Here is a 17,521-nt window from a genome sequence, read left to right as displayed (position 1 = left end):
AATTGAATTACACAGTGGTTAAAATTAAAAGATGCTCCAATTATATCGAAAACTATACCACATTATTTGCTTGATCATAAAGATTCCAAAAAGGTATGGTTTGGACTATCTGTGACTGAATTCTATGGAGTTGTGGGATTAAAACAGCAAAAATGGTAACAAAGGTCAGTTTCAGTTTGTACAGGGGTCAGTTTGTACAAGTTAAAGTTGCTCCAATGTTGGTAAGGATTCTGCAGGATGTTAGAATATTTAGAGCAGGATTCTGCTCTAAATATTTTCTTATCTGCTGCACTAGAATATGTGACAACATCTGACTCTGGGCATATTAAATTAAATTAGACTTTGGCCATCTGGAGCAGAACACTTGTTGCACTGACTCGACTCGGAAGGCGGAGCCTGATTAGGAGGGGATTTGGTGACGTCAGCCGCAGCCAGCGCCCCTTCCCGCTGTGCGCGCGGCCACACAACAAGTTGGAGGCGCCGACACGCGCTCGCGGATGTGAGCTTGAGAGCAACAACAGCAATCTAAACAACAACAACAACAACGACAGCAAATCTTCACAGGGCCTAAAGTGTGCTGTGGAAACTAGCGAGCTCGTCTGTGAATTTTTATTTGCATTTTTTAATCTGTATATTTTGGACGTGCGCTGAAGCAAGGTAGAAAAAAGGGGGGCGGGGAGCGCGGAGGTGACAGCTAGCTCGGCTAATCTTCACCTGCTCTCTGTTCGTACGTCCAAAATGTGCGCTTAGCGCTTTAGCTAACTAACGGTAATCTGACGGGCACACGCCTCCGTGGGTAAACAGCGTGGCGCTGTGAGCGTCACGCAGCTCTCCGGACTCTGCTGCTCACCTTAAAATTTTACTCTCCCGGAGCATCGTATGTGTCAGGTAAAGACTTGTTTTCCTATCGGCTAGCATCGCGTTAGCCAAGTAGCCTTCAGGAAATGTCAGACAACCAAAGCTGGAACTCCTCAGGTTCCGAGGAAGACTTGGATCCCGAGTTTGGACATCACGTTGGTATAACCGAGTACAGCGGAGTGCTGAGTAAGGTGAGTTGTGTTTTAATATTAACCGGTTAACCCACCTCTCTGTGTGCTTACCATGTATTGTTAAGTGTCACTGCTGTGTCAACATGTCAGAGGGGAATATGTTTTTGGTCACAATTAGTTTTGATCTCCTCTTTGGAGAGGGGGTGGTGGCGGCCAAGTGGTTAAAGCGCATGATTTCAGTGCAGAAGGTTCCGGGTTCAAATCCCACCCCTGCCACATGAGTCACAGGTCTTTGAGTGATCACAGTAAGACCTCTGACCAGAGTTAATCACACTGAGAACCGAGACAGAACCTGCACAACTTATTAGGAACCTATAGGTACAGCAAAGTGATGTGGAGGACCTGATCGAATTCTAGACATTTTCGAAATGGAAGTGGCTATTCGCACGGCCGCCGTGTCCATAACTGTCATTTGGCTATTCGCACGGCAAGACTCTGGTGATAAAACTTGGAACTACTTGTATAAACAAACATACTGCATTAAATGAGAGTTATGGACACGGCTGCCATTCGAATAGGGTCTGCCTTTTGCCTTTTGCTGTGCGAATACTGAAATGAGAGTTATGGACACGGCCGAATTAAAAAAAAAGAAAAAAATCATCAAAATCGAAAAATATTAAAGGAGTTATGACATCTTGAATGCAGTATGTTTGTTTATACAAGTAGTTCCAAGTTTTGCCACCAGAGTCTTGCCGTGCGAATAGCCAAATGAGAGTTATAGCACGGCCACCGTGCAAATAGCCACGGCCTTTCGAAATATGCACTATGGTGACACGAGTGAATCAGGAGCTACTAAATATCACGTAAGGATGCAGCTATACTAAAATATGAAATTGACGAAATGGAACGATATGGGGACTGATAATTACAAAATGAGGGTAAAATGTAACTAAATGTACTGACTTGGACTGACTCCAAATATGAGTAAATTAAGTATAATTTGTCCAGAAGGACATATTAAAAGGGGGAGCATGGTGACTTTGGTTAGCGCTGTAGCCTCACAGTAAGAAGGTCATGGGATCGATTTCCACCTGTGTTCTTTCTGTGAGGAGTTTGCATGTCCTCCCCCCGTTTCTGTGGGTTCCCTGTGGGTGCTCTGGCTTCCTCCCACATCCGAAGACATACAGGTTAGGTGGATTGGAAACTTTAAATTGTGTTTAGGTGTGCTTGCGGTTGTGAATGTATTTGTTTGTCTACAACCCCTGGCAAAAATTATGGAATCACCGGCCTCGGAGGATGTTCATTCACTTGTTTAATTTTGTAGAAAAAAAAGCAGATCACAGACATGACACAAAACTAAAGTCATTTCAAATGGCAACTTTCTGACTTTAAGAAACACTATAAGAAATCAAGAAAAAAAAGATTGTGGCAGTCAGTAACGGTTACTTTTTTAGACCAAGCAGAAGAAAAAAATATGGATTCACTCAATTCTGAGGAATAAATTATGGAATCACCCAAAACTAATCCCCATCCCCAAAACTAACACCTGCATCACATCACATCTGCTTGTTAGTCTGCATCTAAAAAGGAGTGATCACACCGTGGAGAGCTGTTGCACCAAGTGGACTGACATGAATCATGGCTCCAACACGAGAGATGTCAGTTGAAACAAAGGAGAGGATTATCAAACTCTTAAAAGAGGGTAAATCATCACGCAATGTTGCAAAAGATGTTGGTTGTTCACAGTCAGCTGTGTCTAAACTCTGGACCAAATACAAACAACATGGGAAGGTTGTTAAAGGCAAACATACTGGTAGACCAAGGAAGACATCAAAGCGTCAAGACAGAAAACTTAAAGCAATATGTCTCAAAAATCGAAAATGCACAACAAAACAAATGAGGAACGAATGGGAGGAAACTGGAGTCAACGTCTGTGACAGAACTGTAAGAAACCGCCTAAAGGAAATGGGATTTACATACAGAAAATCTAAACGAAAGCCATCATTAACACCTAAACAGAAAAAAACAAGGTTACAATGGGCTAAAGAAAAGCAGTCGTGGACTGTGGATGACTGGATGAAAGTCATATTCAGTGATGAATCTCGAATCTGCATTGGGCAAGGTGATGATGCTGGAACTTTTGTTTGGTGCCGTTCCAATGAGATTTATAAAGATGACTGCCTGAAGACAACATGTAAATTTCCACAGTCATTGATGATATGGGGCTGCATGTCATGTAAAGGCACTGGGGAGATGGCTGTCATTACATCATCAATAAATGCACAAGTTTACGTTGATATTTTGGACACTTTTCTGATGTTTAAGGATGATGAAATCATTTTTCAACAAGATAATGCATCTTGCCATAGAGCAAAAACTGTGAAAACATTCCTTGCAAAAAGACACATAGGGTCAATTTCATGACATAGGGTTAATGTCAACGAGCAGATGTGATTTGATGCAGGTGTTAGTTTTGGGGATGGAAATTTACAGGGTGATTCCATAATTTATTCCTCAGAATTGAGTGAGTCCAAATTTTTTCCTCTGCTTGGTCTAAAAAAGTAACCGTTACTGACTGCCACAATCTTTTTTTCTTGATTTCTTATAGTGTTTCTTAAAGCCAGAAAGTTGCCATTTGAAATGACTTTAGTTTTGTGTCATGTCTGTGATCTGCTTTTTTTCTACAAAATTAAACAACTGAATGAACATCCTCCGAGGCCGGTGATTCCATAATTTTTGCCAGGGGTTGTATATGTGGCCCTGCAACAGATTGGCCTCCTGTCCAGGGTGTACCCCACCTCATGCCCTATGACTTCTGGTGTAGGCTCCAGCCCCCTGGGACCCTTGATTTGAGTAAGTGGTTGAAGATGAGTGAGTGGGTGTATTAAAGAGGACTTTGACTTATTAATTGGTACTTCACTGAGGCAGCACCAATGTGCAGAGAAGCTCACACAGCAGCTGTCCATGGGCTACTCTGTGAATGAAATAAGCTGATCAGTCACTATACACGGTACTGAACACTGCTCCCCATCCACACCCCCACCAAAAAAAAAAAATTCTCCCATAACTTTTCCTACAAATCCATGTGCAGCACCTGTCCCAGTATTGATAAGGACAGGACAGTCTCATTGAAACTGTGGGATGCGTGTGTGCAATGTGATTGTTTGTAGCAAGAACATTGTAAGAATGAATTGCACGAGCAATGTGCGTGATCATGTGCATTCTAAGAAATTAGTGGGAAACGACACATTTTTCCATTTTGAGCATGTCTCCACTGTGTTCATCAAAATTTTATGGTCACACTGTGGTCCTTGTTTTCATCTGAGTGTGGTGAGGCCCTTACAGGACGTCAACTATCTTCTCATTCCACATCCAACAGAGCAGCAGATGCAGAGATTAACAAACATCTTTGTAATTTTTTAACAAGGCCGTGACTAATCATACGGACATAAAGATATGGTTCCTTTCAACTTTTCACAAACTTTGGAAAAATCACTTTGTGTTTAAAAAATTCTAGTTATTATGGAGTCCCTTAACTTCTAGGGGTGGAGAGATACACTAGCTCCACGATATGATACATGTCATGATATGCAGTTGCGCCACTAGTCAAACTAATTATGTTAAAAGTAATCTGTGGTGAATGTTTAGGGTGAAGGGTGAATAAGAAGTCTGCCGGTCACAGAGCTTTCTCTTATCATGCCCCTGTTCTGTGGAATGATCTCCCTGCATCAATAAAACAGTCAGATTCTGTGGAGACTTTCAAGTCCAGACTTAAGAGACACTTATTTTCCCTTTTGTATGGCTAGCATACTGGCATAGTATAGTTCTGCGCTTTTTACTCTTTTAATTCATTTTATTAGTAAATGGAGTGTGCCGCGGATTCAACTTTATCTACATTCTGGGTCTTTTAGTGAAGCTTAGGGCTAGTGGCCCGCGATCACCTTAGTATTTCCTGTTTTTCTTGTTGTTTAATGCTGAGAAATTATACTGTATTTCTTGTCTTTCTGATGCTTTATTCTGTTTTTTCTCTGTTTGAGGTGCAGCTCCATCCAGAGATGGGAGTGGTATTTGTGCTGGAGACCCTCCTGTCCTGCACACCAACAGCATTTTCTGTATATTTTTTTTTTTGTGAATTGTTCTGTTAATTATGACTGTAGCATGGCCCAAGCAGAGGGTCACCCTTTTGAGTCTGGTCTGCTTGAGGTTTCTTCCTCAGAGGGAGTTTTTCCTTACCACTGTAGCTCTGGGGGTTAGTAAGGTTAGACCTTACTTGTGTGAAGCGCCTTGAGGCAACTCTGTTGTGATTTGGTGCTATATAAATTTAAAATTGAAAAAATGTTAAAACAAAAAAAAAAAATAATAATATGAAGTATAAATTGCCATCCTTGATGTTGTGTTTTCTGTTTGTATATTTTACAAATCATTTGTAATTCTTCTGCAAGAGATCATTATTTTGTAGTCGCCGACTTTTCATATTATCATGATATTCTATTCAAAAAATGATAGAATTGTCACAGTACGTGCTGTATCGTTCCGCTCCTTATTTGCTTCTGTGTTGTGTTGCAAAATTACAGCTATTTGTATTGCTGGTAATGTGTTTTGCTGGGAATTCCATGGCAAATACAGTGAGTTTACTCTGTGAGGTCTTGCACATGATGTGAAGGTTGAAGTGCACAGGTTTGAAAATTCATGCTGCACTTGATGAAATCTGTGTACTTAAAATTTCTCACTTGCAACTAGGAAAAATACATCTATTTATGCTATTATAAAACATTAGTGTCCACACTGACTCATTTGAGAACAAACCAGGTAAAAACATTGTAGTTGTAACTGGCGTTAGGGTTTGACGACCGGTGCAGTAGACCCGTGTGTTTTCTTACCTGTCCAGCAGACATTCAGCAAAACCTTTGTATGAAATTTTCCCAGATTTCATCCTGGATTCTTCCTAACAGGATCACTGGTCCTCTATACTTACTAGCTGTGTCCTTTACTGTCTTTGTCAATTTTGTTTCTTTAGCACTTTCAGTTGCAATTGAAAGTTCTGCTGCGTTTCTTTAGCTGCATGATGCAAACACTGCCATTCTAAAAGAAATAATGGCCACACAGACCACCAATGTCTCCACCGCTAATCATAGCCTAAGCAGTGCAGTGCTGAGCTTAGCTTTGCCAAAAATAATTATTGATATTTGGGGCTTTTAGGTGTTAAAAATAAATTGATTCATCACAACATTGATGGTATTGTGCAAACATGATTATACTGGTGATGACTATGACACTGGTGTGACCGCCACCGCTAGACATTTTCAAATATGCTATATCACATGTGCTTTTATTTGGCTTTTATTTATTTCTTAGCATGCATACTCTGAGCAGCCCTTGAGGTTGGCCTCTTTACACCGCTCCGAATCATGTGACCATGGATCGTGAAAAGTAGTCTGCCAGGAACCAGGCTTAAATGTACTCCTATATACTTCTCTGCTAAACAGTAAATTCCACTTTCAATGTTTTGAAAGACCTGCCTGTTACTATATCCTGTCTGCTCTGATAGTAGTGTGGATACAGTAAACCGTGTTGGTGTTATAGGCATGTTGCCAGTGGTTGTACTGTTATTGCTTTGACAGCAATGGAAATGGGTCATGCAGGAAAGCATCTGTAAGGATGCAGCCTGTTACAAGTTAGATATATTGAGTTGGTGTATGGCTGTTGAAGTGTGCAGAATGCCGCCTGCTCTGTTCTGATATCCTGTAAAAAGATTGTTTAGCCTACGACCAAAAAAATCCTGCCACCCTATTTTGCCATATGCTTCTGTTTATTTGAGCGTGACTTTATTTGGGGCAAATTTTTTCAGTTGTAATTAGTTAATCTGTTGTTGGCAAGCTAATGCAGAATTAAGGTCTCTGTACGTTGGTTGCCTTTAGACTGATTGGATACTGACCCAGTAGCCAAGCACAGTGTGAGATTATACAGATCGTCATCCAGAAACCCTCATGTTAATTTGTACAAAACCATTTATGCACTCTGTATTGTGAGGATTTACTGTATGCATGTGCAGCTTTCAGTGTATGATTTGGCCCATGTGTCTGTCCTTAAATTATGTAAATACATCTTGTACATTTCATTGTATTATAAAAATAGGTACCCGGCATCTACCTTGTAATACAGTTGAACCTTGATGAACTAAAACATACCTTTTGTGAAAGCTTTAGTTAGTCTTTTTGTTTTTGTATTAAAATGCAATGCGTTTCTGCTCATTAAATACCTTCCATGATAATATGGTCAATGCATTTTCATGTGTTCTAGCACAGTTTAATAAAACACAATAAAGTTCAACCTCAGGATCTGCCACAGATTTGACCACGACAGACGCCACACATTTAATATAGCAGTGAAAACAAACCCGATCTTTGTAAGATGATTTTTTTTTTATTACATTACATTGTACTGGGGTTTCTTTTTATGTTGTTTTGCAATTAGGGGTGCAACTAAGAAATATTTTCATAATCAATTAATCAAATAAATGGTAAATGGAGTGCATTTATATCACGCTTTTCCATCTGCATCAGATGCTCAAAGCACTTTACACACTAATGCCTCACATTTACCCCGATGTGAAGGTGCTGCCATACAAGGCACTCACTACACACCAGGAGCAACTAGGGGATTAAGGACGTTGCCCAAGGGTCCTTCATGATTTTCCGGTCAGGCTGGGATTTGAATCGAGGATCCTCTGATCTCAAGCCCAACGCTTTAACCACTAGATCAAGGAAAAGAATCGACCAATGAATTGATTAGATATGTCCATAAAATGTAAAAAAAATGTGATAAATGTTGATCAGTGTTTTCCAGAGCTCAAGATAAAAAAAAAAAAAAAAGTAAAGTCTCTTCGGCTGCTCCCTTGTTTGCACTCGGGGTCGCCACAGCAAATCCAAGGTGGATCTGCATGTTGATTTTGCACAGGTTTTACGCCGGATGCCCTTCCTGACGCAACTCCACATTACATGGAGAAATGTGGCAGGGGTGGGATTTGAACCCGGAACCTTCTGAACTGAAACCAAGCGCATTAACCACTTGGCCACCACCCCTGCCTTCCAGAGCTCAAGATAACACCTTCAAATATTTTGTTTTGTCCACAGCCCAAAGATAATCCGTTTACTGCCTGAGAGGCGTAAAGAAACTAGTAAAATACACCATTAAGTATTCATATTTAAGAAGCTGAAATCATAGTTTGAATATTAAAAAGACATGAAATGATTAATCGATAATCAAATCAATTTTATTTATATAGCGCCAAATCACAACAAACAGTTGCACCAAAGCGCTTTATATTGTAAGGCAAAAGCCATACAATAATTACAGAAAAACCCCAACGGTCAAAACAACACCCTGTGAGCAAGCACTTGGTGACAGTGGGAAGAAAAAAAAACAAACTCCCTTTTAACAGGAAGAAACCTCCAGCAGAACCAGGCTCAGGGGAGGGGCAGTCTTCTGCTGGGACTGGTTGGGGCTGAGGGGAGAGAATCAGGAAAAAGACATGCTGTGGAAGAGAGCAGAGATCAATCACTAATGATTAAAAGCAGAGTGGTGCATACAGAGCAAAAAGAGAAAGAAACACTCAGTGCATCATGGGAACCCCCCAGCAGTCTAAGTCTATAGCAGCATAACTAAGGGATGGTTCGGGGTCACCTGATCCAGCCCTAACTATAAGCTTTAGAAAAAGGAAAGTTTTAAGCCTAATCTTAAAAGTAGAGAGGGTGTCTGTCTCCCTGATCCAAATTGGGAGCTGGTTCCAGAGGAGAGGAGCCTGAAAGCTGAAGGCTCTGCCTCCCATTCTACTCTTACAAACCCTAGGAACTACAAGTAAGCCTGCAGTCTGAGAGCGAAGTGCTCTTTTGGCGTGATATGGTACTATGAGGTCCCTAAGATAAGATGGGACCTGATTATTCAAAACCTTATAAGTAAGAAGAAGAATTTTAAATTCTATTCTAGAATTAACAGGAAGCCAATGAAGAGAGGCCAATATGGGTGAAATATGCTCTCTCCTTCTAGTCCCCGTCAGTACTCTAGCTGCAGCATTTTGAATTAACTGAAGGCTTTTCAGGGAACTTTTAGGACAACCTGATAATAATGAATTACAATAGTCCAGCCTAGAGGAAATAAATGCATAAATTAGTTTTTCAGCATCACTCTGAGACAAGACCTTTCTAATTTTAGAGATATTGTGCAAATGCAAAAAAGCAGTCCTACATATTTGCTTAATATGCGCATTGAAGGACATATCCTGATCAAAAATGACTCCAAGATTTCTCACAGTATTACTGGAGGTCAGGGTAATGCCATCCAGAGTAAGGATCTTGTTAGACAACATGTTTCTAAGATTTGTGGGGCCAAGTACAATAACTTCAGTTTTATCTGAATTTAAAAGCAGGAAATTAGAGGTCATCCATGTCTTTATGTCTGTAAGACATTCCTGCAGTTTAACTAATTGGTGTGTGTCCTCTGGCTTCATGGATAGATAAAGCTGGGTATCATCTGTGTAACAATGAAAATTTAAGCAATGCTTTCTAATAATACTGCCTAAGGGAAGCATGTATAAAGTGAATAAAACTGGTCCTAGCACAGAACCTTGTGGAACTCCATAATTAACCTTAGTCTGTGAAGAAGACTCCCCATTTACATGAACAAATTGTAATCTATTAGATAAATATGATTCAAACCACCGCAGCGCAGTGCCTTTAATACCTATGGCATGCTCTAATCTCTGTAATAAAATTTTATGGTCAACAGTATCAAAAGCAGCATTGAGGTCTAACAGGACAAGCACAGAGATGAGTCCACTGTCTGAGGCCATAAGAAGATCATTTGTAACCTTCACTAATGCTGTTTCTGTACTATGATGAATTCTAAAACCTGACTGAAACTTTTCAAATAGACCATTCGTCTGCAGATGATCAGTTAGCTGTTTTACAACTACCCTTTCAAGAATTTTTGAGAGAAAAGGAAGGTTGGAGATTGGCCTATAATTAGCTAAGATAGCTGGGTCAAGTGATGGCTTTTTAAGTAATGGTTTAATTACTGCCACCTTAAAAGCCTGTGGTACATAGCCAACTAATAAAGATAGATTGATCATATTTAAGATTGAAGCATTAATTAATGGTAGGGCTTCCTTGAGCAGCCTGGTAGGAATGGGGTCTAATAGACATGTTGATGGTTTGGAGAAAGTAACTAATGAAAATAACTCAGACAGAACAATCGGAGAGAAGATTCTAACCAAATACCAGCGTTACTGAAAGCAGCCAAAGATAACGATATGTCTTTGGGATGGTTATGAGTAATTTTTTCTCTAATAGTTAAAATTTTATTAGCAAAGAAAGTCATGAAGTCATTACTAGTTAAAGTTAAAGGAATACTCGGCTTAATAGAGCTCTGACTCTTTGTCAGCCTGGCTACAGTGCTGAAAAGAAACCTGGGGTTATTCTTATTTTCTTCAATTAGTGATGAGTAGTAAGATGTCCTAGCTTTACGGAGGGTTTTTTTTTTATCAGAATAGTTGATTAATAATCATTGCTGCTCCACTTACAATATGCAAAGGTTCTGATTAAAGTGTTGTTCTTCCAGTGGACAAATTACATCCATGGCTGGCAAGACCGTTGGGTGGTGCTGAAAAATAACACGCTGAGCTACTACAAGTCTCAGGATGAGACGGAGTACGGCTGCCGGGGTTCCCTCTGTCTTACTAAAGCTGTTATTTCTGTAAGTATTATTGACATTTCTTCTGACAGACTCTGAATGTTTGTGTCTGACTACAAAGGCTAAGCTTGATGCTAGATACAGTTTGGTACATAAGTATTTGGACAGTGACACAGTTGTAATTTTTCCTCTGTACACCACCACTATGGAGTTTGAATGACTCAATCAAGATTAGATTGAAGTGTAGACTTTCATCTTTAATTCAAAGGGTTTAACAAAAAAATGACATGAAAAATTATGACACAAGTTTTAGGTTTCCATTTTATTGCATATAGATTATGTATTTTGTCTTCCTATAGTAAGCTAACAGGTTCTACTTTAGACAGATACCTAATATATTACATCATAACTTCTGTTTCTATAATAATATAACCATATTTAAAGCTTAGCCTACTAGCTATAATTTAATTTTACTACTAGTCTACAAACTAAGTATACGTATACTACAATCTTCTCCTGTATTAATTAGGTTTTAGAAGCTTACTCCTATAATATTATATAATAATCATATTTCTTGTATATGTTGTTTATTACCCTTATTCTACAAATATCACTTATATACATGAATTCTATTTTCTTATTATATGTCTTATGATATATTATTATGATGTGTCCATTTTGTTGAGCCATTTGGGTGTGTAGGGAGAGTTCCCATGGGATAAAAAAAGCTTTTCAACCTACCATCCCTGGTTCTCAAAACCAGGCACCTCAGTGGCTCTACTTTATTCTATTCTACTCTTGCTTGTTTAGATATTTAGATATACCTTAGTATACACTAGTAGAGTTCTGCCTTAGAAATGGAATATATTCTAGAAGACATACCTTACTGAATTTTCATGAACCATTTAGGAATTATGGCCATTTATAGAAACAGTCTCACATTTTCAGAGGCTGTAAGTAACTGGACAAACTTAATACAAAACATCACTTTTACAGCCATGTTTTTTTTGTTTGTTTGTTTTTACAATTTCAGTGATGAATACATGAACATTTCAAAGTCATAGAACATGTCTTGGAAATCATTTACAATAGTTATGAATTAAATACAAACAGGTTTGTACTGTATGGTAAATGTTGTGAAAGTGTAGGAACACGGACCCACAACAGGGGGCGCAAATGAACGGACAATGGAGTAAGTCAAATAACAAAGCTTTACTGTTGTGAAACTCGCACAACAAACACAACAGATTACAATTTCGGGAACAAGCCGAATTCCAATGGTGTCGTGTGGGCAGGCTCGAAGGTAGGAGACGTCTGTCCAAGTCGAACCGGAACCACTCGATTTCCACCGCCACCGAACCCCGGGAATACTGGAGCCGCCAAGTCCCGAACTCCCAGGTGACCACTGCCTCCGCTTGTCGGATCTGGTACTGCTGGCGAGGAACAAAAACAGTCAGAGGTGGGTGCGCTGCACCCAGCAACACGGACGGTGGTAACACCACCTCCCCCTCTCGTCAAGTAAACACTGAAGTGCAGGAGTGTGAGTACTTATCCAACACTGTCTCCTGCTGCTCTTCTCTCTCTCTGTATAAAGGCAAAAAGTATTCAAGGTTGATATAGTCGGCTGGATACGTTACCTCCTCGGTAGAGACGATATCTCGGCAATGAGGTGGAGATGCCGTCCTGCTGATATACCCCTCTGATGATTGCTGTCAGCTGTCTCAGGTGATGGGTGACAGCTGTCACCCTGGCTGCTCCTGTGAGGCGGCAGCGCCCTCTGGTGCCTGGAGCCCGCACTCCAGGCAGGGCGCCCTCTGGTGGTGGTGGGCCAGCAGTACCTCCTCTTCAGCGGCCCACACAACAGGACCCCCCCTCAACGGGCGCCTCCTGGCGCTCGACCGGGCTTGTCCAGGTGGCGGCGGTAGAAGTCGGCCAGGAGGGCCGGGTCCAGGATGAAGCTCCTCTTCACCCAGGAGCGTTCTTCGGGACCGTACCCCTCCCAGTCCACCAGATATTGAAAGCCCCGGCCCATCCGTCGGACATCCAAAAGCCGGCGCACAGTCCAAGCCGGCTCGCCATCGATGATCCGGGCAGGAGGTGGTGCCGGACCGGGTGTACATAGGGGCGAGGTGTGATGGGGCTTGATCTTCGACACGTGGAACACTGGATGGATCCGCAGTGAGGCCGGAAGCTGAAGCCTCACTGCGGCGGGATTGATGACCTTGAGGATCTTGAAAGGACCTATGTATCTATCTTGCAATTTCGGGGAGGCCACTTGTAGTGGGATGTCCTTGGTGGACAACCACACTTCCTGCCCGGGACGATACGTAGGGGCCGGGGTTCGCCGACGGTCTGCATGGGCCTTTGTCCTCATCCGGGCCTTCAGCAAAGCAGAGCGGGCGGCACGCCACACCCGACGGCACTTCCGTAGGTGGGCCTGGACCGAGGGCACACCGACCTCTCCCTCAACCACCGGAAACAACGGGGGCTGATACCCCAAACACACCTCAAAGGGGGAGAGGCTGGTGGCTGACGACACATGGCTGTTGTGGGCGTACTCGATCCAGGCCAGATGGGTACTCCAGGCCGCCGGGTGTGCGGCTGTCACGCAGCGCAGGGTCTGCTCCATCTCTTGATTGGCCCGTCCTGCTTGCCCGTTGGTTTGGGGGTGGTATCCGGACGAGAGACTGACCGTGGCCCCCAGTTCCCGGCAGAAGCTCCTCCAGACATGCGAGGAGAACTGGGGGCCGCGATCGGAGACGATGTCTGATGGAATCCCATGCAGCCGGACGACGTGGTGGACCAGGAGGTCTGCCGTCTCCTGGGCTGTTGGGAGCTTCGGGAGGGCCACGAAGTGGGCCGCCTTGGAGAATCGGTCCACTATCGTGAGGATGACGGTGTTTCCCTGGGACGGCGGGAGGCCCGTGACAAAATCCAGGCCGATGTGGGACCAGGGGCGATGAGGCACGGGCAGTGGCTGTAGCAGTCCCGGAGCCTTGCGATGGTCGGCCTTGCCCCTGGCGCAGGTGGTACAGGCCTGGATATAATCCCGGACGTCGGCCTCCAGGGACACCCACCAGAAGCGCTGCTGGACAACTGCCACGGTTCTTTGCACCCCTGGATGACAGGAGAGCTTAGAGCCGTGACAGAAGTCCAGGACTGCAGCCCTAGCTTCTGGTGGGATGTAAAGTCTATTCTTCGGTCCAGTCCCGGGGTCCGGGCTTCGTGCCAGGGCCTCCCGGACGGTTCTCTCTACGTCCCAGGTGAGGGTGGCCACGATAGTGGACTCCGGGATGATGGGTTCCGGTGGATCCGACAACTCCGTTTTGACTTCGTCTTCGTGTACCCGGGACAAGGCATCCGATCTCTGGTTCTTGGTCCCGTGCCGGTAGGTAATGCGGAAGTCAAAACGGCCGAAGAACAGTGACCAGCGGGCTTGCCTGGGATTCAGCCGCTTGGCGGTCCTGATATACTCCAGGTTCCGGTGGTCAGTGAAAACCGTGAATGGCACAGACGTTCCCTCCAACAGATGTCTCCACTCTTCAAGAGCCTCTTTCACCGCAAGGAGCTCTCGATTGCCGACGTCATAGTTCCGTTCGGCCGGGGTCAACCTGCGGGAAAAATAGGCACACGGATGAAGGACCTTATCGGTCTTCCCGCTCTGGGACAGCACAGCTCCTATCCCTGAGTCCGAGGCGTCCACTTCAACCACTAACTGGCGACTAGGATCGGGCTGCACCAGAACGGGTGCAGACGAGAAGCGCCGTTTCAACTCCTTGAACGCGGCATCGCAACGATCCGACCAGGTGAAGGGGACTTTTGGTGAGGTCAGGGCTGTCAGGGGGCTAACTACCTGACTGTAGCCCTTAATGAACCTCCTGTAGAAATTAGCAAAGCCGAGGAACTGTTGCAGCTTCCTACGGCTTGTGGGTTGGGGCCAGTCTCTCACCGCCACAACCTTGGCCGGATCAGGAGCGACGGAGTTGGGGGAGATGATGAACCCCAGGAAGGACAAAGAGGTGCGGTGAAACTCACACTTCTCGGCCTTAACAAACAGCCGGTTCTCCAATAACCGCTGCAGGACCTGACGTACATGTCGAACATGGGTCTCAGGATCCGGAGAAAAGATGAGTATGTCGTCAAGATATACGAAGACGAATCGGTGCAGGAAGTCCCGCAAGACGTCATTAACCAATGCTTGGAACGTCGCGGGAGCGTTTGTAAGACCGAACGGCATGACCAGGTACTCAAAATGACCTAACGGGGTGTTAAATGCCGTCTTCCACTCGTCTCCCTTCCGGATCCGAACCAGGTGATACGCATTCCTAAGATCAAGCTTGGTGAATATCTTAGCTCCATGCAGGGGCGTGAACACCGAATCCAACAAGGGTAAGGGGTATCGGTTACGAACCGTGATTTCGTTCAGCCCCCTGTAATCGATGCATGGACGTAATCCGCCATCCTTTTTCCCCACAAAAAAGAAACCCGCACCCATCGGGGAGGTGGAATTCCGGATCAACCCGGCAGCCAAAGAGTCCCGGATGTAGGTCTCCATTGATTCGCGTTCAGGTCGTGAGAGGTTGTACAGCCTACTGGACGGGAACTCAACACCTGGAACCAAATCAATGGCACAATCATACGGGCGGTGCGGGGGAAGGGTGAGCGCTAGATCCTTGCTAAACACCTCCACAAGGTCATGGTACTGCACCAGAACCGTCCCTAGATTGGGCGGGGCTCTGACCTCCTCCTTGGCCTGGGAACCGGGAGGAACCGAGGAACCTAAACATACCCGATGGCAGGTCTCGCTCCACTGAACCACTACCCCGGACGGCCAATCGATCCGGGGATTGTGTTTCAACATCCAAGGGAACCCTAAAATCACACGGGAGGTGGCCGGAGTCACAAAAAACTTGATCTCCTCCCGGTGATTCCCCGACACCACCAGAGTTACTGGTGGTGTCTTGTGAGTGATTGGAGGGAGTAGGGAGCCATCTAGCGCCCGTACCTGCACAGGCGAGGTAAGCGCCACCAGAGGGAACCCTATCTCCCTGGCCCATTTGCTGTCTAGCAAATTCCCTTCTGAGCCCGTGTCCACCAGTGCTGGGGCCTTCAGGGTTAAATCCTCATACAGGATGGTAACTGGGAGTCGTGTGGCGATGTGGGTGTGTCCCACGTGAATGTCTCGGCCCACCCCTAGCCCAGTTTCTAGGGGCGGGCGTTGGTGTTTAACCGCTCGGGGCAGTCTCTTAATTGATGCTCAATCGAGCCACAAACAAAACACGCCCCGTGGGCCAGCCTCCTTTGTGTAACCGGTGCCCTAAATGTTGCCCTACTCGTGTCCATAGCTTCGTCAGCGGGGGGGCTGTAACCGCACGGAGCGCAGGGGCCGTGGAGCGTGGGGAGGGCGGAACGCGGTCGGAACCGGAAGGGAGAGGGACGACGCGTGCCCGGCCACGCCCTTCGTCTCGTTCCCGACGACGCTCTTCTAACCGATTGTCTAACCGTATGACAAGATCGATGAGCCCATCTAAATCCCGCGGTTCGTCCTTAGCCACCAGGTGCTCCTTGAGGACCAACGACAGTCCGTTTACAAAGGCGGCGCGGAGGGCAGTGCTATTCCAGCCGGACCTCGCAGCCGCGATGCGGAAGTCGACTGCATAGGCAGCTGCGCTCCGGCGCCCCTGTCTCATTGACAGCAGCACGGCTGAAGCGGTCTCTCCTCTATTTGGGTGATGGAACACTGTTCTGAACTCCCTCACAAACCCATCATATGTCTGAAGGAGCCATGAATTTTGCTCCCAGAGCGCTGTAGCCCAAGCGCGTGCCTCACCACGAAGCAGATTTATCACATAAGCTACTTTGCTAGCGTCGGTCGCGTACATGACGGGACACTGTGCGAAGACGAGCGAACACTGCATAAGGAAATCCGCGCACGTCTCCACACAGCCTCCGTACGGCTCTGGGGGGCTTATGTATGCTTCAGGGGAAGGTGGGAGGGGTCGTTGAACGACCAGTGGAACGTCACTGTTACGCACAGGGTCGACGGGAGGGAGAGCCACAGCGGCGCCCGGAGGGCGCGCTTCCACCTGCGCGGCGAGAGCCTCCACCCTGCGGTTCAGGAGGACGTTCTGCTCGGTCATCAAATCCAACCGAGTCGTGAAAGCGGTGAGGATCCGCTGCAACTCACCGATCACCCCTCCTGCGGACGCCTGTGCGCCCTGTTCTTCCATTGGCCATTCAACAGCCGGTTGACGCCCCTCGGGATCCATGACGCTGGCCGAGATATCCTGTTGTGAAAGTGTAGGAACACGGACCCACAACAGGGGGCGCAAATGAACGGACAATGGAGTAAGTCAAATAACAAAGCTTTACTGTTGTGAAACTCGCACAACAAACACAACAGATTACAATTTCGGGAACAAGCCGAATTCCAATGGTGTCGTGTGGGCAGGCTCGAAGGTAGGAGACGTCTGTCCAAGTCGAACCGGAACCACTCGATTTCCACCGCCACCGAACCCCGGGAATACTGGAGCCGCCAAGTCCCGAACTCCCAGGTGACCACTGCCTCCGCTTGTCGGATCTGGTACTGCTGGCGAGGAACAAAAACAGTCAGAGGTGGGTGCGCTGCACCCAGCAACACGGACGGTGGTAACACCACCTCCCCCTCTCGTCAAGTAAACACTGAAGTGCAGGAGTGTGAGTACTTATCCAACACTGTCTCCTGCTGCTCTTCTCTCTCTCTGTATAAAGGCAAAAAGTATTCAAGGTTGATATAGTCGGCTGGATACGTTACCTCCTCGGTAGAGACGATATCTCGGCAATGAGGTGGAGATGCCGTCCTGCTG

At 45.4% G+C, this 17,521-nt stretch overlaps 1 protein-coding gene across 2 annotated transcripts in view; it reads left to right on the top strand.

Annotated features, from left to right (window-relative positions):
- The first annotated feature begins 489 nt into the window (after positions 1 to 489).
- Positions 490 to 17,521, top strand: part of LOC117530117 (ceramide transfer protein-like) — a 53,620-nt gene continuing 36,588 nt past the window's right edge. For both annotated transcript variants that reach the window (XM_034193067.1, XM_034193068.1), the window contains exons 1-2: positions 490 to 1,049; positions 10,605 to 10,739. In XM_034193067.1, the coding sequence (XP_034048958.1) occupies positions 945 to 1,049; positions 10,605 to 10,739 (240 nt within the window). In that variant the 5' untranslated portion in view covers positions 490 to 944. The remainder of the gene's footprint in view (positions 1,050 to 10,604; positions 10,740 to 17,521) is intronic.

Source organism: Thalassophryne amazonica, chromosome 17 (assembly GCF_902500255.1).
Source record: "Thalassophryne amazonica chromosome 17, fThaAma1.1, whole genome shotgun sequence".
Lineage (NCBI taxonomy): Eukaryota > Metazoa > Chordata > Actinopteri > Batrachoidiformes > Batrachoididae > Thalassophryne > Thalassophryne amazonica.
The sequence above is the reverse complement of the archived record's forward strand: the minus strand, read 5'-3'. Positions and strand labels throughout refer to the sequence as shown.